This window comes from Ochotona curzoniae, unplaced genomic scaffold (assembly GCF_017591425.1).
Source record: "Ochotona curzoniae isolate NIBS_2020 unplaced genomic scaffold, NIBS_Ocur_1.0 contig_2321, whole genome shotgun sequence".
NCBI classification, from domain to species: domain Eukaryota; kingdom Metazoa; phylum Chordata; class Mammalia; order Lagomorpha; family Ochotonidae; genus Ochotona; species Ochotona curzoniae.
The window spans coordinates 5,050,415-5,076,753 of NW_024465421.1; the positions used below are offsets into that span (position 1 = coordinate 5,050,415).

At 51.9% G+C, this 26,339-nt stretch overlaps 1 protein-coding gene across 2 annotated transcripts; it reads left to right on the plus strand.

Annotated features, from left to right (window-relative positions):
* The first annotated feature begins 916 nt into the window (after positions 1-916).
* Positions 917-22,185, plus strand: LOC121151431 (general transcription factor II-I repeat domain-containing protein 2B-like). 2 transcript variants are annotated; one of them, XM_040972782.1, is made up of 15 exons: positions 917-1,012; positions 3,868-4,006; positions 5,375-5,494; positions 6,458-6,641; positions 7,211-7,239; positions 8,713-8,767; positions 9,046-9,092; positions 11,780-11,857; positions 13,423-13,479; positions 14,261-14,323; positions 16,099-16,176; positions 16,884-16,967; positions 18,011-18,194; positions 18,356-18,384; positions 20,304-22,185. In XM_040972782.1, the coding sequence occupies exons 1-15, from the start codon at positions 917-919 to the stop codon at positions 21,932-21,934; spliced, it is 2,874 nt and encodes a 957-aa protein (XP_040828716.1). In that variant the 3' UTR covers positions 21,935-22,185. The 2 variants fall into 2 exon arrangements, with proteins under 2 accessions (XP_040828716.1, XP_040828717.1); XM_040972783.1 differs by lacking the exon at positions 18,356-18,384 and having other exon boundaries at positions 20,304-20,549.
* Positions 22,186-26,339: the final 4,154 nt, after the last annotated feature.

A 26,339-nucleotide genomic window follows, 5' to 3' on the forward strand; every position in this document is an offset into this window, starting at 1 on the left:
TGTGGGATACAGGCATCTCCATTACTAGGGCAGTGCTTGCTTAGATAGTCATTTCCTGTCCAGTAACCATGGCGTATGCAATGCTATAGAAAAGACTTAGATCTCTGCAGGTTGCTTTTTTTCTGTTTTTTGTTGTTGTTTATTGTTGTTCTTTTTAAAGCTGTTTTTGTTTAAGATTTATTTAGATTTGGGTTGTGAGCAATGGCTCAGTGGTTGGATCCTTGCCTTGCAAGTGCCGGCATTCCTTATGGGTGCCAGTTCAGGATTCAGCTGCTCTACTTTCCATCCACCCTCCAGTTTGTGGCCTGAGAAAGCAGCAGAGGATAGCCCAAAGCCTTGGGACCCTGCACTCACGTAGGAGTCCCAGAAAAACCTCCTGGTCCCTGGCTCCTGGCATTGTGGAATGTGCTGCCATTTGTGGAATGAGGCACCAGATGGAAGATCTTTCTGTTTCTCTTCCTCTGTAAATATGATCTCTCTTTCCAATGAGAAAAAAAATTATTTTTATTTGAAAGGCAGATTTACAGAGAAAAGGAGAGACAAAGACCTTCCGTTCCTGGGTTCACTCCCACATGGCCACAATGGCTGGTGCTGAGCTGAGCCGAGCGAGTCTGAAGCCAGGAGCTACCTCTGAGTCTCCCAGTAGAGTCCCAAGGATGTGGGCCATCCTCTGCTGCTTTCCCAGGCTCATTAGTGGAGAGCTAAGAGGGAAGTGGAACAGCTGGGACTAGAACTCATGTCCACATCAGATGCTGGAGCTTGCAGGCGGATGATTAGCCCGCTGAGCCATAGTGCTACTGGTCTACCACACCCCAGCATCATTCACTCATTAGTTTCTCCAGCTCCACAAAAAGCATGATGGAAAGCTGCCGGGTGTCCAGCGCTCACTGCCTTGCTCTTCTCTCGCACAGGGATCATGGCCCAGGTGGCGATGTCCACGCTGCCCGTGGAACACAAGTCCTCGGAGAGCAGGATGGTGGTGACCTTCCTCATGTCGGCCCTCGAGTCCATGGTGAGCCCACCTGGGGGGATTCTAGAAGCATCCACAGTTGCATTGGTCCTTGAGGACTCGACCGTAAGATACGCCTGGGTCCCTCCCGGCGTTGCCTGTCAGCCTGCCGTCTGTCCGTGTCAGACTCACCTCCCTGTGATGGCACGGATGCCATGACAAGAATCTCAGCTCTCCAGACCAGCAATTCCACACAGCCACCTTTTCTTTCTTTTTAAATATTTATTTTTTTATTTGGAAATAAATAACAGAGAGTGGAGAGGCAAAGAGAAAGAATATTCTATCTTCTGGTTCACTGACTAAATGACCGTAACGGCTGGAGCTAAGCCTATCCAAAGTCAGGAGCTTCTTCTGCACATGGGTACAGGGTCCCAAGGCTTTGGGCCATCCTCCACTGCTTTCCTAGGTCATAAGCAGAGAGCTGGATCAGAAGTAGAACAGCCAGGACATGAATTAGCATCTGCATGGAATTCTGGTTGTGCAGGCAGAGGATTAGCCTACTATTCCACCACCCTGGTCCCACAAAGCAGCCTTTTTGTCCCCTTGATTGAGAAGGTTTTCTGTCTAAACTCAGAGGTACGTGTGTTCATTTATGTGTACCTGTTTTCATTTGAAAGGTAAATTTACCTGGTGGGTAAACATGGGTTGTGAGATTTATATAATCTCAAAACATCTGATCGTATGGTGATTATTTTTTTTTCTGAAGACTTATTTATTGTATTCAAAAGGTAGAGTTATTGAGAGAGAGAGAGAAAGAGGTTTCTGTCTTCCCAGATGGCCACAGTAACCAAAACTTGGCTCATCTTAAGCCAGGAGCCACAGTCTTCTTCCAGGTCTTCACAGGGGTGCATGGGCCCAGGCCCTTGGGCCACCCTCCATCGTTTCCCCAGGTGCAGGGAGCTGGATGGGAAGCGGAGCAGCTGGGACCCGAACTGGCATCTGTAAGGAATGCTGCCGTTGCAGACAAGCCATTAGCTTATGGTGCCACTACACCTGTCGCTTGTTGGTATAGCTGTGTGTTTGTATAGCTGTGTGTACAGTGGATCTCCTGAGTCATGGGATTACAGGTGATTGCCTTTTTTTCTCAGTATTTTTCTATAACTGCTGCATTTATGTTTTTTAAATAATTAAATAGAAAGCCTGGTGCTGTAGCCTAGTGACTACGATGCTTGCCTTGCATGTGCTGGGATTCTATATGGGCACTGGTTCATGGTCCAGCTGCTCCACTTCCCGCCCAGCTTCCTACTTGTGGCCTGGGAAGGCAGTTGAGGATGGCTCAAAGCCTTGGGACCCTGTACCCGTGTGGGAGATTCAGAAGAAGCTCCTGGCTCCTGGCTTCAGATTAGACAGGCTGAGCTCCGGCCATTGTAGCCACTTAGGGCGTGAACCAGCAGACAGAAATCTTTCTCTCTGTCTCTCCTCCTCTATGTAAATTGGACTTCCCAATAACAAAAAGAAATAAATCTTTAAAGAAAGAAGTAAGGGATGCTATAAGTGCTTGAAACTGTTGTTCCGTGAGAAGCTACATCAGTGTGAAAATCCAAAAAATTATAAGAAATGAGGACTTGTAGCACAGCGGTTTAAGCCTGTGATGTTAGCATCCTGTATTTGGGTGCTGGTTCGAGTCCTAGATGCTGCAATTCTGATCTTACTTCCTGCTAGTGCTCTGAGGAAAGCATTGGAGGCTGGTCCAGGGGCTCAGGCCCTGCACCCTCATGGGAGACCCGGATGGAGTTCCACGCTCCTGGCTTAGCCTGGCCCAGCCCTGGCCACTGTGGCCATTTGGGGAGTGAACCACTAGGTGGAAGGCCTCTTTCTCTCTCTTTCCCTTCGCCCCTCTCTATCCACCCCTATCTCTCCGTTAGTCATGCCTTTCAAAGAATTAAAACAAATTATTATTTAACAGAAATTGTAGAGAAAAGAATATGTTGAAGAGTTATATCAGGCAGTAAATAAAAATCTGACTTTCTCTGAGGGTTTTTTTTTTTTTTTATCAGAAAGGTAGATATACAAAGAGGAGGAGAGAGAGAGAGGAAGATCTTCCATCCATTGATTCACTCCTCAAGCAGCCACAGTGGGCAGAGCTGCATCGACCTGAAGCCAGGAGCCCAGAGCATCCTCCAGGTCTCCCACACAAGGTGCAGGGTCCCAAGGATTTGGACTGTCCTCAACTGCTTTCCCAGGCCACAGGCAGGGAGCTGGATGGGAAGTAAGGGCACTGGGACGTGAACCAGTGCCTATATGGGATCCTGGTGCATGGTGAGGACTCTAGTCACTAGGCTACCATATTGGGCCCAATTTCTCTGAGTTTAATTATGCTTCTGATATTTGGTGGTAACTTTAAAAAAAATTTTTTTTATTGGCAGTTTTCTTCAGTGCAAATGCATATTCCTTGTCTGTGTCTCGCTTTGGATCCTTGTCCTTAAACAGCATTCTCAGGCCACATGAAGTCCAGACTTATCCTTTCCTCAAAAGGACGGTGGTGGGCCTAGCATGGTAGCTTAGCAGTTAAAGTTCTTTCCTTGCATGCGCCATGATCCCATATGGGCGCTGGCTCTAGTCTCAGCAGCTCCACTTCCTGCCCGGCTTCCTGCTTGTGGCCTGGGAAAGCAGTTGAGGACGACCCAAAGCCTTAGGACCCTATACCCATGTTTTGGGGAGATGCGAAAGAGGCTCTGGGCTCCTGGCTTCGGATCAGCTCAGCTCCAGCCATTGTGGCCGCTTGGGGAGTTAAACAAGGGACAGAAGATGTTTTTTTCTGTCTCTCCTCCTTTCTGTGTATCTGACTTTGTGATAAAAATAAATAAATCTTTAAAAAGAAAAAGAAAAGGACAGTGGTTTTCTTGTTTTCATTTCAGTGCAAAGAGCTGGCCAAGTCCAAGGCTGAGGTGGCCTGCATCGCCATGTATGAGACCAACGTGTTTGTCGTGGGAACCGAGAGGGGATGCGCTTTTGCCAACGCACGAAAGGACCTGCAGGAAGATTTTGCACAATACTGTAGGTGCCATGCCCTCTCCTTTGATTGTTCCTGAGAATTCCGATGTTGGGGTCGCTGCCCGCTAGACATACCACCCCCTGCCAGCAAAACCTTTGTATCGCATGCCCTTGACCCAGCCCACCCACTGCATGAGAGTTCTGTACACCAGAGGGTCTCCACGAAGCAGCTGCTGCGTGGTGGACAATGTGGTCAGCACTGCTCTGGCTTTGTAGAATCCACATGAAAACCACGGGGCATGCGCTGTGGTGCAGCATGTTAAGCTGCCAACTTAGGGTGCTAGCCTCCCACATCGTAATAATTGGTCCTGTTCCTGGCTACTCCACTTCTGATTCGGCCTTCTGCTTCTCACCCAGGAAGGCAATGAAAGACAGCCCAAGTAACTGGCTCCTGGGAGACCCGGATGAAATCCCAGGCTCCTGGCTTTAGCCTGGGCCCAGTCCTGGCTGCAACAGCCATGTGGGGAGGGAAGCAGTGGGTGCTGTCTGTGTCTCTAATCCCTGCTTCTTTGAAATGAATGAACACTTATTTTTTAATTGAGAAGTCAGATATACAGATAGAAGGAGATACAGAGAGAAAAATCTTCCTTCTGCTGGTTCACTCCGCAAGTGGCTGCAACGGCTGGAGCAGAGCCGACCTGAAGCCAGAAGCCAAGAGCTTCTTCCAAGTCTTCCACGCAAGTGCAGGATCCCAAGGTTTTGGGCCGTCCTCAACTGCTTTCCTAGACCACAAGCAGGGAGCTGGAAGGGAAGTGAAGCAGCTAGGACTAGAACCGGCGCCCATATGTGATCATAACACATGTAAGGTGAGGACTTTAGCCACTAGGCAACCATGCTGGGCCCAAACAAAGACATCTTAACAACAACAAAAATGTTGAGTGGAGTGGTTTTCCTACACGATTATTGTCCCTTTTTAACTGAGTCACATGTAAATTTTTTTAATGATTTATTTTTTCATTTGAAAGGCAGATTGAGAGAATCTTCCATCCTCTGGTACACTTGCCGTGGTGGCAATGGCCAGGGCTGAGCCAATCTGAAGTCAGGAACCAGGAGACTCTCCTGGTCTCTCATGCGGGTGCAGGATCCCGAGGACTTAGGCCACCCTCTGCTGCATTGCCAGGCGACAAGCAGGGAGTTAGATAGGAAGTAGAGCAGCTGGGACATGAACCAGTGCCCACATGGGATGCAAGGTAGAGGATCAGCCTGTTGAGCCACCACACTGACCCTGGCAAATAAGATTTCTTATCTATGAAAGCCCTTGTTTTATGCTGCCATCTTTCTTCTCTTCCATGCCCTGGGTGCCCACCCTGGGGAGCATGCAGCGCATGCGTCCATGGATGCTGACCCCGGCCTGCCCTTGTGGGTTTGCAGGTGCTGCCGAAGGGCTGAGCGACCGGAAGCCCCCGTGCCCGGTGAATGGGGCGCAGGTCCCCTCAGGGGAAGCCGAAATCCTCAGGAAAGCGGTGGAGGACTACTTCTGCCTCTGCTACGGTAACGTTCAAGTGCAGCAGGACTTGGCTGCTCCCAGATCTGCCTCTGTGACAGTCAAGTTCAGGTGCGGTAGGAGAGGCCAGGGAAGTCCCACTCTTCCTGCCCCGTGAGCCCCACACTCCCTTGACTGCAGGCAGACCGCTCCCCAACTCTTTGGTTTGTCCCGTGTTAGTGGGGTTCCTTCAAGGAGATCTTGGCTAGAGATGGAATCTTGACAGAGATGGCATTCTGGGCTCCTGCCTTCAGCCTGGCTCGACCCTCATGGTCAAGGACATTTGGAGAGCAAAGCAGTAGATGGGAGATCTCTCTTTGTCTCTTCCTTTTTCGTGTATTCTATATAAATAATAAGCTTATTTCCAAAGCTGGATAACTGACTCTGCGGGTTGTAATACAAGGACTTGGCATCTGACGGGTGGGTTCTCATTCCCAGGTACCTGCAGGTGCCCAGAGCGGTTGATCTGGAGACCCCCAACTCAGGGCGTCTTGGACTCCGCCACGCCATGGGCAGCAGGACAGCAGCCTCTTTGGAGGCTCCCTGGCTGGTGCAGGTGCCCCGATACTGATGGAGGTCTGTCATGGACACCGTCACAGGTCACTTAGCCTGACTGAGCCGTGTCACATTGTGACAGTTAAGCTTAGGGCAGTGGGAGTCTCATCCACTTTGCACACAGCGCAGCTAACCAGTAGCTGCAACCTTGAGTAGGCCAGCACGCCAAGCGGTGCACCGCACTAAGAGAATGCAGAAAGAGCCCTGCTGATTTTTCTCCTTACGCTAAGAAAGTTGACGGGGAAGGCAGTGTAGCTGTGTTCATGTGGGCTCCTTGGTTGGCAGTTGTAGCAGCCTTTCTTGATTTTGGCCTGTTGGAACTACAAGAAGGCACCTTAGGGCTTTGATGCATCTAGTCTGTGACATTTAATCCCATGGACGACTAGAGTTTCAGACGTTGTCTCTTCTTCCTCCAGGTCAGGCCCTGGGGACAGCAGCCATGGTGCCCGTGCCCTACGAGGAAATGCTCCGTGACCCCGTGGCTGTGCAGGTGCAGGGGCTCCCGCCGGGCATCGCCTTTCAACACCCCCGGAGCTACGAGCTCGCCACCCTGAAGTGGATTTTGGAGAACAAAGCAGGGATTTCCTTCATCATCCACAGGTACCACTCCCCACACCCTCCTGGCGGCCAGTTCACTGTGACTTGGGAGTGCCTGGGTTGGATGTTTGGCCGCAGCCGCTGCTGGCCGACTCCAGCCTCCTGCTAGGGCAGATCCAGGGAGGCAGCCGTGATGGCTCAAGTGCTTGGGGCCAACATTGTGGCATGGTGGGTTAAGCCATTGCTTGCAGCACTGACATCCTGTAGGGACACTGGTTCGTGATCCCGGCTGCTTCATTTTCCATCCCACTCCCTGCTAAGGTGCTGAGATACCAGAAGATGGCCCGAGGGCTTGGGCCCCTCCCACCCTTGTGGGGGACCCAGATGGAGCTTCTGACTCCTAGGCCTGGCCCAGCCCCAAAGGTTAGGGCCATGTGGGAGTGAACCAAGAGATAGACGATTCTCTCTGTATCTTCCTCTACCTCTGTATAACTTGTATTTCAAATTAATGAATTGATTCAAGGAAAAGACCCAGAGGCTAATTTGACTTCCTTTCTTGATTATGTCCTGTTAGATGTAAGAGTTGATTTCCTGTGTGTTCTGGTTGGTTGATGCTGTTGGCTTTCTTACAGACCTTTCCTGGGTCCTGAGAGCCAGCCAGGTAAGTGGCAATGTCGCATCCTCCGTGGCTGCCCCGAGGAACTAAACTGTGGCTGCTTCTCCTTAGCTGAGCAGCTAGCCCAACACATTCTCTGCAGTATCCGTACAATAGAGGGGAGTCGTGGGTATCCCCGGAGGGGGTCAGTGCATAGGCGGATCCACAGCTCAGGGCAGGACCCAGGGCACTGGGAGAAGCTCCCCCGACTGCCAGCAGGTTTGGTCATTGTCATCCACTAAAGGCCTTGAGTGACCATGTAGCTTTGGGCCACCGATTACATGCAAGGCATTGCTGGATTCAGGAAGGGACCTGGGATGGTGTTGTTGCCATCTGCCTCTAAACTCCAGCTCCCTGAGCTCTTGGGAGTCCCTGATGTCCCCAGGGTGACTGAGGTATCACCGGGAGCCTTGAGGAAGAGCTTGCAAAGCAGAATAGGAAGGAAGGACTTTAGGATAAGCAGGGTCTCAGCAGGCAGCTCCTCCTGAAAAGTTCAAGTCCACAGGGACAGATGGTATGATGAGCTCTGAGGGCCACACTGCATGCCCAGAGCAGTCAGCCTGACCTAGGATGATGTGGAGACCTCACCCCAAAAGTGGCTTGTCCAGAAACACCTAAAGATCCACCTCCCCCACTACCCCTGCTGCGTCCCCCTTCCCCAGCCTGTCCATTAGTTTGGAAAGTGCTGGAGAGCTTGGCTCAGAGCTGGCCATCAAAGTCAAGGTTGAAAGAGGATGTGCTGTTGAGAGGGCGTAAATAGAGGGCCAGGGTCTCAGGGCGCTGGGCATGGAGAGTGGCACAGCACACATAGGTACAGACTGAACACAGAACCAAGTGTGTGTTGGGAGCAGGTGTGGGTCCTGGACTCCCTTAGCTCAGTGGAGGGGAGGGGCCGGAGGCAAGGGTGTCAGGTGACCACAAACTCCTTGGCCTTCTGTCATCTTTGCAAAATGGCAGTAGGACTGGCAGGTGACATGACAGTGCTTACAGGGCCCCAGCACTGTTCCTGTGCTTTGCATGTTCAGATATCACGTTTACCACTCTACTCCCACTCAGGGAACTGAGCCCGGGTCCCTATGTGGTCACCAAAATGTCTTCCGCAAAATGGTGCTGGGTTGGCCTAGAACCCCCGACGCATGCCTTCCTGTAGCCCCGGAGCCATCTCCAGGTGACCTGGGAGGCCCGACGCGACCTCAGCGCTGTGTCATCCATTGTCCTCTTGTACGTGTTCAGCACAGACACAAGTGATTTTTTTTGTATGTGGGTGTGGTCCCCTGGTTCTGTCCCCACGCCCTGCCAGGTGCCCCAGAGCCCAGAGGAGAGGGAACTAGTACCCCTGCTGCTAGTCCATGACCGCCAGGAGCCAGGGGCTGTGTCCTCTCTGTCTGCCAGGGCTTTCTGTGTTCTGTCTCTTTGAATGTCAGTCACCCTTGAGGGAGCTCCTTAGGGCTAGTGCGTGGCTTCTCTGTTCCTACCCAGGTGCTTACGGCTCTGTAACAGATGCTGAGGGATCTGCCATGGCATCCAAGAGCAGGTAAAGATGGAATGAAGAATAGTAGCAGTGGGGTGAGGGTTCTCAAGCCAGGCTCCCTTGTTTTGGGTATTTTTCATGCAGTAGCAGATTTGCAATTCCAGGGCTGTGTTCGGGTAACACCATTCCGTTTATCATACATGATTAAGAATGTTGGTTGAGGTGGTTTGATGGGGTGGTTGCAGGAGGGTGGCATCCGGGGACACGGGCAGATGCCCAGTGCACTTGAGTTGCCCATGTCCAGGTGGCCTGTCCTGACTGGCATCCCATTCTCCTTGCAGCTGTAGTGACCCCATCCGTGTGAAAACCGAACCCATGGAAGAGTCTGGTAGGTACCATCCAGTGCTTCTAGAGTGAAATGCTTAGTAGGTTGTTAGAAAACTCCTTTAAAAAGATTTATTTACTTTTATTGGAAAGGCAAATTTACAGAGAGAAGAAATAGGGAGAGAAGGGGTTTTGGTTCCCCCGCCCTCGCAAGATGAGCACAAAAGCCAGAGCTGAGCTGATCTGAAGCCAGGAGCCAGAAGCTTCTGCCAGGTCTCCCATGCGGGTGCAGGGTCCCAAGCCTTTGGGCTGTCCTCCACTGCTTTCACAGCCCATAGGCAGGGAACTGGTTGGGAAGTGGAGCAGCCAGGACACGAACCAGCACCCATAGGGGATGCCAGCTCTTATAAGTAAAGGATTAGCCTGCCAAGCCATCGTGCCAGCCTTCCTATAAGTAAATCTTTTATTATTATTTTTTTTAACTTGAAAGTCACAGTTATAGAAAGAGAGATATTTCATTCACGGGCTCACTCCCCAAATGGCCACAATGGCTGGAGCTTGCTTGGTCCAAAGCTAGGAGGTAGAAGCTTCTTCCAGGTCTACCATGTGAGCACAGAGTCCCAAAGCCTTGTACCATCCTTCACTGTTTTCCCAGGGCAGTTGGCTGGGTGCTGGATCAGAAGTAGAGCAGCCAGGACATGAGCCAGTCCATGTGAGATATCGTCATTGTGTGTTGCTGTGCGTAGAAGATTAACCTGCTATACTACCACACCGGCCATAGAAAACGTTATTTTAGTTATGCCGAAATTGAAACCTAAAAGTAAAATGAACAAAAGATACTGGGACAAGTACCCCTCCCCTGCCTCTCCCTACTTCTCAAAATAAGAAATCCTACAGGCAGGCTTTGTGGCATAGCAGGGTAAGTCACCCCTGGGGACACTCGAATACCGTAGTGAAGTCCCGGGTCCCACTCCACTGCTTATGGAACAGCTTCCTGCTGATGGATCCCTGGGAGGCAGTGGGTGACAGACCAAATAGTTGAGCCTCTGCCATCCATGTAGGGGACACTGGTGACCCTCCAAGTTCCTGGGAATGGCTTGGGTCATTCATAGCTGTTAGAAGCATTTGGGGAATAAACCAACAGATAAAAAAAAATCTCTCTCTCTCTCACCCTGCCTGTCAAATAAATAAATATTTAGAGAAAGACAGGAAGAAAAAAACCAACATTAATTAGAAGCAAAAAAAAAAGTGTTAAAAGGTTTAGAATAAATTTTTTGTTCTAAGCTCAAATGTTTCAACAGATGGTAGGAAAAGACTGAAATCATTAAACATAAAAAGGTTAGCAATTGTAACAAGGGACGCTGGTTCGAATCCTGGCTGCTCCACTTCCGATCCAACCCTCCTAATAGGCCACCGTAGCCATCTCAGAAGTGGACCAGAGGATGGAAGATCTTTCCCTGTCTCCGGCGCTCTCTCCGTCCCACTTTCAAATAAATAAACAAATGAATCTTCTCCCAGGCCACAAGCAGGGAGCTGGATAAGAAGCAGGGCCACTGGGATTAGAATCAGTGGCTGCAAATCTCCTCTCTATAACTTTCATTTTACAATGAAAGAAATAAATCTTGGGCCCGGCGTGGTGACCTAGCAACTTAAGTCATTGCCTTGCACATGCCAGGATCCCATGTGGTTGCAGGTTCTAATCCCAGCAGCCCCACTTCCTTTTCAGCTCCTTGCTTGTGGCCTGGGAAAGCAGTCAAGGACGGCCCAAGGCCTTGGGACCCTGCACCCATATGGGAGACGCAGAAGCGGCTCCTGGTTCCCGGATTTGGATCGGCTCAGCTCTGACCATTGTGGTCACTTGGGGAGTGAACCAACAGACAGAAGATCTTCCTCTGTCTTTCCTCCTCTCTGTATATCTGCCTTTCCAATATAAAAACAAAAAAAAGACCTTGTGTCCCATGCTTAGATCTGATTAGGAGGTGGAGGATCATGGGAAATCTGACCCCAACAATGGGGTCTGATCTGATGGTAATGAACTTGGGACTCCCTGTGTGTTCAGGCCCTTTTCTCACGTGCCTCCACTGCACAGCTGAAGAGACATTTCTCCCAGGTGCTGGAGGGGTCCGCTCATGTCAGGGCTGCTGGCTGAGCTTCGGGACAGGCCCTTGGGGTTCAGAGCCTGTGCTGGAGGGGTAGGGGCTGGGCCGAGGCGGGAGAAATCCTCCGTGCTTCTGCTGTTTCCAAGGTGTCCCAGTGCCTCTTATGATTTTTTTTAACATATCTATTTATTATTTCTTGGAAATGTAGAATGACAGATAATACACACACAGATCTTCCATCTGCTGGTTCACACTACACGCTCCCCAGCAAGCAGGGTTGGACCAGGCTGAAGGCAGGCACGCCATGAGGGCTTCCCTGTGGGTGGCAGGGGCCTAAGCACTTGGGCTGTCCTCCACTGCTTTCCCAGGAGCAACAGCAGGAAGCTGGATGGAAAGCAGAGCAGCCAGAACAGGAATTGATACTCATATGGAATGCCAGCCCCGCAGGTGGTGGCTTAACCCGCTGCCCCACAGGGCTGGCCCCTGTGTGGTTTACGATTGAATCAATAGCCACATTTGCCCGCAGCCGGGGTTGACCGGTGCTTGCTGTTGTCCTCGCAGCAACGCATGGATAGTAGATGCACCCATGCGATCTGTCGGTTGGCGGATTTGACGTAACCCGTGGTTGTTGTCGTTTCCGTTGCCTTCAAAGGCGTCGCCCTGCCAGCAGCAGATGTGTCCGTCAAGAAGGAGTCGGATGACCCCAGCTACCATCAATGCCACACACAAGGTAACAGCGTCTGATTGTTACTGTCGTACCAGGCATTCAGCATGGCAAACTGCCTGTTGCCATCCAGCCAGCCGGAAGGCCACGGGCCCCGTGTGTGTGTGTGTGTGTGTGTGTGTGTGTGTGTGTGTGTGTGTGTGTGCGCTCAGGCACTAGCACACCGCCACATAAGGGAAATGCCCTTCCGCTCATGAAGTCCTGCCTGGCCTCGGGCCACACACGCATAGGCGCGTGGGAACGTGAACGTGAGGCGGCTCTGTGTCATCCCACGGGCGTCGGGGTCTTAGCTGTCCTCACTGGGTGTATTCTGTGGGCCTGCCCTCTCGCCCCCCACCAGTCCAGCCTGTCACACCTTCCCCCTGAAGCCCTGGCCTCTGGGTGGGCATCACCGGTGCCTTCATCCCAGGAGCATGGCAGGTCTTCACTGACGTCAGTCTCCATCAGTGTGCAGGGGAGCAGGTGGCAGCAAAGCCACGCAGAAGTCAGACAGGGCACAGGTGTGTGGTGGGATGTGACAGGAGGTACATCTGCACGTACCACTTGCTCACATGGCAGTGCCCACACAAGGAATCCCACCACGTCTGGGACTGACACAGCTCCCAGTGGGTGTGGGTGAAGCAAGGTTGCCTGGGTAGGGGGGCGTGTACACCTCACTGCACCTGCACTCTACTTTTGCATACTTGGAAACTTCTGAACTTAAAAAACAAACTACTGAGGCTGGTGCTGTGGCCTGATGGGTTCATTCTCTACCTGCAAGTACTAGGATCCCATATGGGCACCAGTTCATGTCCCAGCTGCTCCACTTCCCATCCAGCTCCCTGCTCATGGCCTTGGACGGTAGCAGAGGATGGCCCAAAGCTTTGGGACCCTGCATCCGGGTGGCAGACCAGGAAGAAGCTCCTGGCTCCTGGACTTTGGATTGGTTCAGCTCTGCCCAGGGTGATCATTTGGGGAGTAAACCAGCAGGTGGAAGATCTCTGAGTCCTTCCTTCTCTTCGTAAATCTGCCTTTCCAATAAAAATAAATGAATCTTTTAAAATACTAATAGGATTCAGCACAGTAGCCTAGCAGCTAAAGTCCTCGCCTTGCATGCACCAGGATCCCATAGGGCACCAGTTTATATTCCAGTGCCCCCTCCATTTCCCATCCAGTGCCCAGCTTGTGGCCTGGGAAAGCAGTCAAGAACAGCCCAAAGCCTTGAGACCCTGTACCTGTGTGGGAGACCCAGAAGAGGCTCCAGGCTCTTGGCTTCGAATCGACTTGGCTCCAGCCATTGCCGCCCCATTTGGGGAGTGAATCAACAGACAGAAGATCTTCCTCTCTGTTTCTCCTCCTCTATGTATATCTACCATTCCAAAATAATAACAACAACAACAATAACAATAAATAATAATAACAATAACAACAACAACACCGAATGCGTGACTTGCATTTTCCACCCACGAGTGCCATCTCTCGTGTTCATTCCCACGAGGTCTGGAGCCATGTGGGTGGGGGCACCGGCTTCTTTTTGATGTCCTTTTTGCTCTCTCTCTCTCTCTGTGCCTCGCTGTTTTTGTTCTCTCCAGGGAGCTGCTGTACTGCTTCGGGCAATGAAGCCACTGCCATGGAATTCCCCATGGAAGGTTAGAAAAACCAAGCCTTTCCTCTCTCGCTCTCTCCCCTTTTTGAATTCTATAGGATCTGTGGTGGTGAACGCATCTTCTCCCACACTCATGTTTGAACATGAAGAACAAGGCTTCGGTGCTGGTTGAGTACCGTCCTCACACTCAGTAGTATGGGCTCCATGCTCCTTTATCTGTAGTGACCAGCAGATGCTGCAAAAGACAGAGCTGGTCAGAAGCCAGGAGCTTCCTCCAGATATCGCACAGTGGGCGCAGGGGCCCAAGGACGTGACCCATTCTCCACTGCTTTCCCAGGCCACAAGCAGGGAGCTGGATGGGAATGGAACAGCCAGAACTAGAACGGGGGGCCTGGCACGATAGCCTAGTGGCTAAAGTCCTCGCCTTGAGCACGCCAGGATCCCATATCAGTGCCGGTTCATGTCCCGGTGGCCCTGCTTCCCATCCAGCTCCCTGCTTGTGGCCTGGGAAAGCAGTTGAGGATGACCCAAAGCCTTGGGACCCTGCACCTGCCTGGGAGACCTAGAAGAGGTCCCTGGCTCCTGGCTTCAGATCAACTCAGCTCTGGCCATTGCGGCTATCTAGGGAGTGAACCAGTAGATGGAAGATCTTTCTGTCTCCCCTCTCTCTGGAACTCCATCTTTCTAATACAAAGAAATAAATCCTCAAACACTCAGTAAAGTGCAGGGTATGTTATTTTGGGGGTGGGGAAGGCAGCAAGTTGTAGGTATATGAAGAGAACACTTAAGAATGAATACCATTTTAGCCTTTTTCTTTTTTCAAGATTGTACCCAGCCAGACTGTGCAGAAAGAAAGCCGGACCCTGAAGTGGATGTGAAAATGGAGGGTGAGTAGCCGAGGCACTGTCAGTCATGGCATCAAGCATGACTTGCTTTTTTTCTCAGAGCGTTGCGATAGGGCCGAATTGATGGAGGGCTGAACACACGTGCACGTGTGTGTGTGTGTGTGTGTGTGTGTGTGTGTGTGTGTGTGTGTGACTGACTTCAGCCTGACTTCAGCCTTGAGCCTGGACCAGATGCTTGGGGGCCTAGCAGGCAGCACGCACAGACCATGCCCTGAGCCCTGACCAGTATGCCGGGCCCCGTAGGTTTATTGTTTTTTTTTTTTTAAAAAAGAATGTTGTTTGGGCCCGGCGCAGTGACCTAGCAGCTAAAGTCCTCACCTTGCATGTTCCAGGATCCCTTATGGGCGCCGATTCTAATCCCAGCAGCTCCACTTCCCATCTAGCTCCCCATCTGTGGCCTGGGAAAGCAGTCGAGGATAGCCCAAAGTCTTGGGATCCTGCACGAACTTGGGAGACCCAGAAGAGGATCCAGGCTCCTGGCTTCAGATCAGCTGAACTCTGGCTGCTGTGGCCACTTGGGGAGTGAACCAGCAAACGGAAGATCTTTCTCTCTGTATCTCCTTCTCTATGTATAATTGCCTTTTCGATTAAATAAATAAATAAAAACAACTTTTTAAAAAGATGTATTTATTTTTGTTGGAAAATCAGATATATAAAGAGGAGGAGGTACAGAGAGGAAGATCCTCCGTCCATTGATTGATTCCCCGAGAGGTTATAATGGCCCAAGCTGTGCCAATCTGAAGCCAGGAGCCCAGAGCCTCTTCCACGTCTCCCACATGGGTGCAGGGTCCCCAGGCTTTGGGCCATCCTAGACTGCTTTCCCAGGCTGCAAGCAAGGAGCTGGATGGGAAGTGGGGCAGCCAGGAATAGAACCGGGGTCCATAAATTTAAAAAAAGCTTTGGAAGGGACATTCCTGTGGTCTCTTGCTCATCCTCCACCTCCTGTGATGAGGCGGAAGGTCCAGCTGCCCAGGAGAGAGAGAGGAGGGGAGGCTGCGAGGCAGGTGTCCTGGTATGGTACCTGCTCCTTCTTAAGGGATGCTTCCCTGAAGCCACGCCTGTAAGTACAGTGGCGCCACCTAACGGTCAGGTGTCACTGAGCGTGCAGCTTCTGGACAGGAGCGGTGCACGTCCAGGACGCTGGAGGTCTCAGCGTCTCGGAACTGCACCCAGTCGGACACTTAGGAATGGTGTCTTTTTTTTTTTTTTAAACTAAGGCAGATGTACACGGAGAAGTAGAGATCAAGAGAGAATCTTCCACCTGCTGATTTACTCCCCCAAATGACTGCAGCAGCTAAAGCTATGCCAGTCCAAAGCCAGGAGCCTCTTTTGTGTCTCCCATGTGGGTGCAGGTGCCCGAACACTTGAGCCATCCTCTGCTGCTTTCCCAGGCCATAAGCAGGGAGCTGGATGGGAAGTGGACCAACCAGGACACAAACCGGTGCCCATATGGGATGCCAGTGCTGCAAGCTGAGGCTTAGCCTACTATTACCATAGCACCAATCCAGTGGTATTGTTTGTTGCTGGAACTTTCCATCCAGCATTTTTAGACCCTAAGTAACTGAAACAGAAGAAAGCAAGATCATGAATAAAGGATGTAACTTAGCAAAATGTCTACCTTTCTCTCTCCTGGCTTGTATGTACAATTTTTTTAAAAACTAAAAAAAAGTCCTGACTTTGGCTTCTAATCAAAGCGACAGCAGATCTGTCTGGAGAAGTGTTCCTCTACCTTCTAACCCTCGATTTTCTGTCTTAAGGAAACACACATCCATCGGGTGTTACCCATTCCTCAGCAGGTGTGGAAGACCTGAACATCGTTGAAGTGACTGTCCCAGGTAGGACACACTGAGCTGGCTCACAGGAACCAGATGTCCATCCACCAATTCACTTCCCGACAAAATGGCCACAATGGCCAGGGCTGGCCCCTGCCCAAACCAGGAGCCAGGAACTTCTTCTTCGTTTCTTCCATGTGGGTGGCACACTTGGGCCATCCTCCACTGCTTTCCCAGGCTGTAAGCAGGGAGCTGGGTTAAAAGTGAGGCACAAAGGCTCAAACCCACGGCTGTATAGCATGCCAGCATCAGGCAGCAGCTTAGCCTGATCTGCCACAACCTCAGCCCCAGGAATGACAACCCTGTACATTGTTTTATGCCTCTGAGATTTCAGATCCTGTGACTGCTGTAGTTATTCAAAATCAAATAGAATCTATTTTTGTAAAGTACTGAAATATATTCCCGTCTCACCCTAGTAACTCATTCCCTTGTCATATTGCATGGGCCGTGATTTCTTTTGTAATCTTGACCGACAGTAGTGAAAATGGGTGTCGTTGTCTTGCAAGATCTCAACCATGTTCCCTAAGGTGGTTCCCCTAACGGGGGACAGCTACAGTCGCTCCCACTTACAGATTCCCAAATGCTTGAAGTCAACTGAACCATAAGCCAGTTCCCATGCATTCCCGGGCACCAACAGCCTGTTTCCTAGGAGGTTGGGGAAGAAGGGTAAAGACATTCATAATCCTGATTTATTTGTTTTATAATTTTAGATAATGAGAAGCAAAGATTATCAAGCATTGAAAAGATTAAACAGCTAAGAGAACAAGTCAATGACCTCTTCAGCCGAAAATTTGGTAAGTTCTGATAGCCTTACTTATTCCGAATTTATTCATACCTCAAACACCTATATGATAAGATTTAGTTAGTTTATTTGAAAGGCAGGTTTTACAGAGAAAGAAGGACTGATAGAGAGATCTTCCATCCAATGGTTCACTACCCAAAAGGTTGTGATGGCTGGGGCTGGGCTGATCCTAAGCCAGGCACCAGGAACTTCGACCAGGTCTCCCACGTTATAAAGGAGCCCAAACACTTAGGCTGTCATCTGCTGTTTTCCCAGGCCACAGGCAGTGAGCTGGATTGGAAGTGAAGCAGCCAAGACTCAAAAGCAGGGTCTGTGTGGGATGCTGGCGCTGCCGGCAGGGGCTTTACGCCCTGTGCCACAGCACCAGCCCCAAATTTCAAAATGATGATTAATTTTGTCATCAATTGACTTTCTTTATTAGATATTTTATTTTTGCCCATCATGAGACTGAAAAAATTATGTTAGAGCAAAATAGATTTACCTTTAAATTTCATTTTCTGTGAAGTCTTTGGAGCACTCTGGTACTGGTGAATGGATACCCTGTGCCCACTTAACTCCAGCACCCCTGTGTAAGCCCATAAGTTTATATTCACGCAGCATGTTACTGCTGGGGAATGCAGTAAACATGGGTGGTCCCCGGTGTTGTCACTGCTCGAGAACGATGTTAAAATCTTGACATCAGAGATCACGGGAGGAGTGGGGCGGGTGTTTGGGGCAGCCACTAACATGCTGGTTCAGAAGCCCACAGCCCATATCTGAGCGTGTGGGTTCAAGTTCTGGCTCCGCTTCTGATTCCAGCTTCCTGCCAGGCAGCTGCTGATGGCCCAGGGGCCTGAACCCCTACCACACACGTGGGAGACCCGGATGGAGAGTACCAGGCTCCTGACGTTGGCCTAGCTTAGTCCTGGTTGTTGTAGGGGTGAACCTGCAGATGGCTCTGTCCATGTGTATCTCTGCTCTCAAACAACTTGACCTAGACAAAAGGCATGGGAAGTGACCGACCCCACCGGCTTGACACGGTGTGTACCACCACAGGCGAAGCGATTGGCGTGGACTTCCCCGTGAAAGTCCCCTACAGGAAGATCACCTTCAACCCTGGCTGTGTGGTGGTGGACGGCATGCCCCCGGGGGTGTCGTTCAAGGCCCCCGGCTACCTGGAGATCAGCTCCATGCGGAGGATCCTAGACGCTGCCAAATTTATCAAGTTCACGGTCATCAGGTAGGACAACTAGCTCATGATGATGGGAACTTGTCAAGTTGCCTTTGAGTGGTCACACTTACCTCCCCCTCCGCCACATCCACTACTCAGCAGCTAGAAGCAGGTGGGCGGGAGGAGGGAGATGAGCCGGGTTTCACTCAGCGCTGTCTCTTTCTCTGCAGACCACTGCCAGGACTGGAGCTGAGTAACGGTGAGTGTCACACGTACGCAGAGACCCTCCAGGCGTCAGGCATGCCGCCCTGGCTGGGAAGGGCAAGTGTCGCTTCTAGAGCTCTAAGCACGTCTGAACTGGCCTTCCCCTACGTGTTAGGAAGCTGTGTCATCCTATTGCCCGACTTTCACTAAGAAGGCTTGTACAATAGTTGATGGCATCAGACTACTTGTGACATGTGACATCACCCCCACCTGCCCCAACATCCTGGATGGTGAGGGCTTGCCCGTGGCTACTGCATGGCCACAGGCACGGCCCCGGTGTTGAGCTTGTCTCTAACAGTCGAGTCAATGGTGCCTGGCCACCCATCACACCCAGCATCCTCAGCTCCAACTCATTCTGCCCCAGATTTGTTCTGTTATTTTCTCAGAGAGGTAAAGTGACAGAGAAAGCAGCCGTTGCATCTGTCCACTGCCAAATGCGTGCGAAAGCCAGGACTGGGCCAGAGACCCAGCTGGGAACAGGGATCTTGAGCCATCCATCACCTGCCCCCCTCCCATGGTATACATTGGCAGGAAGCTGGACTCAGCCAAAGCCTGGCACCCCCACCCCCACACAGTCCTCACACGGGTGCTGAAACCATCTACAGGGGTTTCACACGGCCCTTTGGTTGTACTAACAAGCATTCAAGTCCCTAGGGAGGCACCCAGACCATGCACAGTCATTATCCCCATGTCATCATGATGCTGTGTTTCTAATTGAGGGTTTTTTTATGGAGGGATGGTTTCCATATCGGAAACCACCCCCAGCTTGCGTGATGTGGACAGCTCACTATTTTTAGTACATTTTCAGCTTTGCGCACAATGACTCCTCCACCCCCAGTCTAGTAGAATATTTTCCATCCGTACCCCAAAAGGCTCCTCCCACCCACGCGCAGTCACTTCCAGGGCCCACACCTGTCGCCAGACAACGACTGCTGGACTCTCTGGCTCTGTGGTCTGACCTCCTTCTGTGTCTGTGCTTGCCCGAAGAACCTGGCCCACCTGCGGGCCTGTTTAGATCACCCATGCACCCTTGCCCTCAGACACCAGCTGTGTGAGTTCTGTGGGATTCCATGGCCACCAGCACCAGCGACTCCTGACGCTCAAGCTGGTGAGTCTTGTGCCTGCGTCACTCATACCCATCCACCTCCATGGTTGCCCAGTTCTATTGGGCACCATAGGAGAACGAGGAGGCTGAACGTGCAGGCACACTGGCAGGAGGCTCCTGCAGCGTGCGACACATTGAACCAAAAGCCTTTCTGTGGGCTGCTGTCCCTTGAAAACACTGGAGTTAGGGACCCACGCTGAAAAGCTAGGCATGGTTTTTCAGAAGCAAAAGCGAAATGGCACTGGATCTCTAGGTTTTCAGCAGAGAAGCCTGAAGCCCCAGCCCATGCTCGCTCACGACCAGCATTTCCCAGCGTGTCACTGTCCACTTCTGCAGCGATGGGTGATCTTGCTTCAACACGCACCTGTCCTTCCCTCACTGCTTGCCCTCCTCTGCTTAACCACACCCCACTCTGTCCCACCCCGGCACCCCAACCCATGCCTAACCATGCTCATCTCCCACTTCGCCACTTCCCCTGCAACCTAAACCACACCCACGCCTCTGTAACTACCCCCACTCTGCCCGCACTTAACCACACCTGTCTCCTCACCTAGCCCCACCCCTTGTGTCCAGCCTACTCCTTCCTGGCCAAGCCCTTGCCCTTCCCAGCCTACCCCTGCCCTGCCTAACCGCACCCTCTCCTACTTAGCCATACCCTTCCACCTGACCTAGCCATACCCCTTCCCAACCACGCCCCCTCTGCTATGTAGCCACGCCCCTTGCAGGTGCCTTCAGGCTGGTTAATTCTGTTGGCTGGGAGGAAAGGGAGGGAGGGACCCAGTCTCTTACCTCCCCTTCTCTCTCCAAAGTGGGGAAACGCAAAATCGACCAGGAGGGCCGCGTGTTCCAGGAGAAGTGGGAGAGGGCCTACTTCTTCGTGGAGGTACAGAACGTCCCCACGTGTCTCATATGCAAACAGAGCATGTCGGTGTCCAAGGAGTACAACCTGCGGCGCCACTACCAGACCAACCACAGTGAGCACTACGACCAGTACACAGAGCAGGTGCGCGATGCCAAGCTGCAGGAGCTCAAGAGGGGGCTGCGCAGGTACCTGCTGGGGTCGCCCGAGGCTGCCGCAGCAGCCACAGCTGTGGGACCCCCAGCGCCCAGGCCAGCACCAGCCAGCACCAGTACAGCTACTGCTGTGACTACCACACAACCAGTGGAGGATGTGGCCGGCAGCTTGTGGGACAAGCTCCGGGAGAAGATCAGGGCCTTCGTGGCCTACTCCCTCGCCCTGGATGAGATCACGGACATCAATAACACCCCGCAGGTGGCCATCTTCATCCGTGGTGTGGACGAGAACTTAGATACATCCGAGGAGCTGCTGGACACGGTGCCCATGACGGGCACCAAGTCCGCACACGAGATCTTCCTGCGTGTGGAGAAGAGCCTGAGGAAGTTTAACGTGGACTGGGCCAAGCTGGTGAGCGTGGCCTCTACAGGCACGCCAGCCATGGTGGACGCCACCAACGGGCTGGTGACCAAGCTCAAGTCCAAGGTGGCGGCATGCTGCCGGGGCTCGGAGCTCAAGTCGGTGTGTTGCATCCTGCATCCGGAGTCGCTGTGCGCCCAGAAGCTGAAGATGGACCACGTCATGGACGTCGTGGTGAAGTCGATCAACTGGATCTGCTCCAGAGGCCTGAACCGCAGCGAGTTCAGCACGCTGCTCTACGAACTGGACAGCCAGTACGGCAGCTTCCTCTACCACACGGGCATCAAGTGGCTGAGCCGCGGGCTGGTGCTCAAGAGGTTCTTCGAGTCCCTCGAGGACATCGATTGCTTCATGTCATCCCGGGGCAAGCCACTGCCCCAGCTGAGCTCCGGGGACTGGATCCGAGACCTGGCCTTCCTGGTGGACATGACCACACACCTCAACACGCTGAACGTGGCCCTCCAGGGCCACTCGCAGGTGGTCACGCAGATGTACGACCTGCTCCGGGCTTTCGTGGCTAAGCTGTGCCTGTGGGAGACACACCTGACCAAGAACAACCTGGCCCACTTCCCCACGCTGAAAGCCGTGTCCAGGAGCAACAGCGACGGCTTGCACTACATCCCCAAGGTGGTAGAGCTCAAGGTCGAGTTCCAGAACCGCCTGGCCGATTTCAAACTCCACGAGGGGGAGCTGGCCCTGTTCAGCTCGCCCTTCTCCGTCAAGGTGGACTGCGTGCGGGAAGAACTGCAGATGGAGGTGATCGACTTGCAGTGCAACACCTGCCTCAAGGCCAAGTACGACAAGGTGGGCGTGCCGGAGTTCTATAAGTACCTGTGGAGCAGCTACCCCAAGCTGCGGAGCCACAGCGCCAGGATCCTGTCCATGTTCGGCAGCACCTACATCTGCGAGCAGCTCTTCTGCATCATGAAACTCAGCAAGACCAAATACTGCTCCCCATTCCCAGGGGCCCCGTGGGACTCAGTGCTCCCCGTGGCCTCCTCATGAGCAAGGGACGCAAACCCTCTGGCCAGGCCCCACCCATCCTCGCCATGGCCAAGCGAGAACATTCATGACACAATTTTCCCATATTGTCTTTTTTTTTTTTTTTACTCTCCTACTTGGAATGGAAAACACACTTATTGGCAGCTTCGTTCTCATTTATTTTTACTTTTGAAAATTTCATTTCCTTGTTATCATTTGTAAGGCGTATGATGCCTCTCGCCGGAGTTCAGTAGAAGCTGGAGGATTCTGTTGGATTTCTGTAAGTCCACGTGCCTCGTGCCCTACCGCCATGACATTCTTTCATGTCACCGGCCAGACCACACCCTCCCCGCCACTGGGAGCTTTGGGGTTGGCATCTGCCAGCTTCAGTTGACAGAGAAACACAGAGAGAGGCACGATGCACGTGAGTAGTGGTGCAGGGCTCTGGGGGCACACGCGTGTCCCCGCCCTCTGTTCTCACAGCATCGTGTGTTTGAACACCCCTGCTGGGAATGGAGTCTCATGCGTGCTGTTCCCGTTTTGCCTGCCTCCATCCACCTTCACACGAAACTACCAAAAGTTGGGCTTAAAGTGGAATACCCCAAAGCAAATATTTTTTTTTAAGATGTATTTATCTTTATTGCAAAGTCACATATACAGAGAGGAGGAGAGGCAGATGGGAAGATCTTGCACCCACTGATTCACTTCCCAAGTGAAACCAGGAGCCAGGAGCTTCTTCCGGGTCTCCCATGCAGGTGCAAGATCCCAAAGCTTTGGACCATCCTCGACTGCTTTCCCAGGCCACAAGCAGGGAGCTGGATGGGAAGCGGGGCCGTCTGGATTAGAACCGGTGCTCATATGGAATCCCAGGCTGCTCCCCAAAACAAATAACACAGGGTACCACACACAAAGGGGAGTTGAGGCTTAAAGGTTCTCCATAACAACAATTTTTTTTTTTTTTTTTTGGCAAGGCAATGAGGTCCAGAGAAATCTTTATCCACTCGTTTGCTGCCCAGATGCCATGACTGGCCAGGGTGATGCCATTACCCAGAAATGCAGTTCAGGTCTCCCACGTAGATGACAGAGACCCAATCCCATGCCAACCAAGATCATGGCCTCCATGGGTCTGCATGGGCAGGAAGCTGGAGTCGCGGGCCACCGCCAGGAATGGAACCTAGAAACTTCCATGTGGAGCACGGGTATCTTAGCCGTTAGGGTGAACGCCTGCTCCCCAACTTGTTGAATCATTTCATGTTTGTGGAAACTTACAGCCACTGCCTCTAATGTCTGCGTCGCTTTTAGGCATTGATTCAAGTCCCAGCTGCTCCCCTTCTGATCCAGCTCCCTGTTGATGTGCCTGGGAGAGCAGCGGAAGATGGCCCAAGTGTCTTTGGACCTGTGCAACCCACATGGGAGACCTAGATGAAGTCTGGGAGCTGGCTTTGACCTGGCCTAGCCTGGCCTTTGCAGCCATTGGGGGCAGTGGGTGAACCAGCAGATAGAAAATTACTTTATTTATTTGAAAAATCTGAGTTAAGAGAAGAAGGAAGAGAAAGAGCTTCCATCTGCTGGTTCACTCTCCACAGCAGCCAGGACTGAATCAGAGCAGAGTCAGGAGCTGAGGATCTCCTAGTGGGTGTCCCGCAGGGGTGTCAGGCACCCTTCATCTGCCTCCTGAGACGCATTAGCAGGAAACAGGATCAGAAGCAGAGGTGCCAGAACTCCAGCTGCCAGCACTTGAACCAGGCATTCTGATTCAGGCTGTTGGTGTCTCGAGCAGCAGCTCAACGCCGCTAGGCCACAACGCCGGCCCTCAAGCCCCTGTTTTATCGTTCATTTGTTCATCAGCTTTCTCTCCCACCTTCTCTTTCCTGTGAGTGTCTGCTCTTAGTAAGAAGTGCTCCTAGTGAGTGTCATGCGTGTGTAAATGGATATGCTTTTTTTTGTTTGTTTTCTGACCCATTTGGGGAAAAAAAGTGACATCCATGATTTCCTATCTATCTTCAGGGAAAATCTTGGAAGAACAGGAGTACTCACTTGGAAAGCCACAATCCAATCAGCAGCTCCGGGCAAATCAAACCATTGACCATTCCTGCTGCAATTTTGGTGCAATTACCTCCTTACGTTACAGCGTACGTCCCCTGAGGGGTGGTCTTTGATGTCGTGAATATAATCACACACACAAGGAGGTACTTCAGCAGAGTTCATGGAGGGTGGAATTAAAGGTGAGGGATGCCCTTGGCACAGCAGTTAAGACTGTTTGGGATGCCCGCATCCTAAAACAGAGTTCAGTATGGGTCTCAGCTCTGCTACTGATCCAAGCTCCCTGCTAATGCACACCCCAGGAGGCAGCAGGTGATGGCCCAAATACTGGGGTCTTTGCCACGTACGTGGGAGACCTAGATGCAGTTCAGGAGCTTGGCTTGGACCTGACTCTGCCCATGAACAGAGATCCATGTCTGTCTTTGCGCTTCCAAAAAAAGTTTCAAAATGTTTATTTTGGTGTAAAAAACAAAACTTGAAATTGATGCTTTTTTATACTATACATTTTTCCACGGACTACTTGAAGACCTCATCGATGGCATTATTTGTGTGTATCTGTGGTGCTTGTGTATCTCTGTTTTCTGAATATATATATTTTTTTATTTGAAAGGTAAAGTCACACAGAGAGAAAAAGAGAGAAAAAAAGTGAGAGAGATCTTCCATCCCCTGGTTCACTCCCCAGATGGCAGCAACAGCCGGAGTTGACCTGATCCAAAACCAGGATGGGTCTTCCACATGGGTGCAGGGTCCCAAGGCCTTGGGCACCCTCCACTGCTTTGCCAGGCCACTAGCAGGGAGTTGGATGGGAAGTGGAGCAGCTGGGACACCAACTGGCACCCATATGGGATGCTGGTGTTTACCGGCAGAAAATTAGCCAGTTGAACCACGGCACTGGCCTTGGGTATTTTAAGATTTATTTTATTTACCTAAAAGGCAGAATTAGAGAGTTACAGGGTTACAGGAGGAGAGCGAGAGAGAGATATTCCATCCACTGATTCTCCACCCAAATGATTGCAATGGCCAAGGGTGGGCCAAGGATAAAGCCGGAAGCTTCTTCCGGGTCTCCCACTTGGGTGGCAGGGGCCCAGGCACTGGGGCCGCCGTCTGCTGCTTTTTCAGGTGTGTTAGCAGGGAGCTGGAACCAAAGTGGAGCAGCAGGGGCTCTGATCATGGGATGCAGCAGCTTAACATGCTTCATATGACTAGCCCTTCTGTTGGTCGTTTCTAAGGAGACACAGGGCCCGACGTGGAGACTGGCAGCTACCTGTCACCCAGCCTCTGAGCCCACTCTGTCAAACATGAACCCCTTGGAGATTGTCCGTCCGGACGGCAGGGCTCAGCCAAGGCTGTCTCCTGGTGACTGGGCTATTCTGCTTTGCATCCACTCCATAGGTCCCCCACATGGTGGCTCATGTACGTGACTGAGCCAACACCATGGAAAATGAGAGACGAAGATGGGTTCCTGTAGCGGCAACATCTGGGTGTCTGCAGATGGGAACACTTACCCGAGGGATATGAGGAGAGATCCTGCCCAGGCCAGGAGCTGGACTTGGAGCATCTCTGCCCCTTCAGGGGATCTGGTGGCACTGTGTCTGTCTCCAGGCCACTTATCCTCTCATCTGTGGTGTTCATTCCTCTGCCACAGGCACTGGAGACCAGGGGGACTCTGAGGGCGCTGGAAGCCAGGTTCGGGGCCCCCAGGTTGGGTGTACCTGTGTGTGCAGTGTCCCCTTGGCCACAGACCGTGGCTCTGGGAGGTCAGGATCCAGCAAGGGTCCTGGCCGAGCCTCAGGGTTGCTGTATTCTCCTCCAAGGCTCAGATCCCTGCACTTGCATCTTTGGAACAGTGAGTCATCTGCCCAACAGATGCTGCAGCGAGTACCCACAGCAGGCACCTGCTCTGATGCCCATGTGCATCCACCCTCTGCAGGGGCCATCCTTGTGACCATACGCCCAAGACACAGGCTACTCCAAGAGGGCCAGGAACATGGGAAAGATATGGAGAGGGCCACGTTGGGTCATTAACCCAGCACCCTGGCCATGAATTTTTCCAGCAAACACAGGAGCCAGGGGAGGTCTCCAGGGATTTTTCTCAAAGTCCCATCCAATTTTTTTTTCTTTTCTAAAGATGTATTTACATATTGAAAAGGCAAAGAGAGAGCTCCCATCCACTGGTTCACTCCCCAACTGGTCACAGTGGCTGGAGCTGGCCTCTTTTCCAGGTCTCCCACATGACTGGAGGGTTGCAAGGATTTGAGCCATCCTCCGCTGCTTTCCCAGACCATCAGCAGCAAGCTGGATAGGAAGTGGAGCAGCTGGGACTCGAACCAGTGCCCAAATGGAATACCAGTACCACAGACAAAGGCTTAGCTTACTATAAGCCTTG

Coding starts and splice junctions, on each gene's coding strand:
- LOC121151431 (XM_040972782.1), top strand. CDS start 917: ATGGCCCAGGTGGCGATGTCCACGCTGCCCGTGGAACACAAGTCCTCG. Junction 4,007..5,374: donor GGAAGATTTTGCACAATACT/GTAGGTGCCATG, acceptor GTGGGTTTGCAG/GTGCTGCCGAAGGGCTGAGC. Junction 6,642..7,210: donor ATTTCCTTCATCATCCACAG/GTACCACTCCCC, acceptor GCTTTCTTACAG/ACCTTTCCTGGGTCCTGAGA.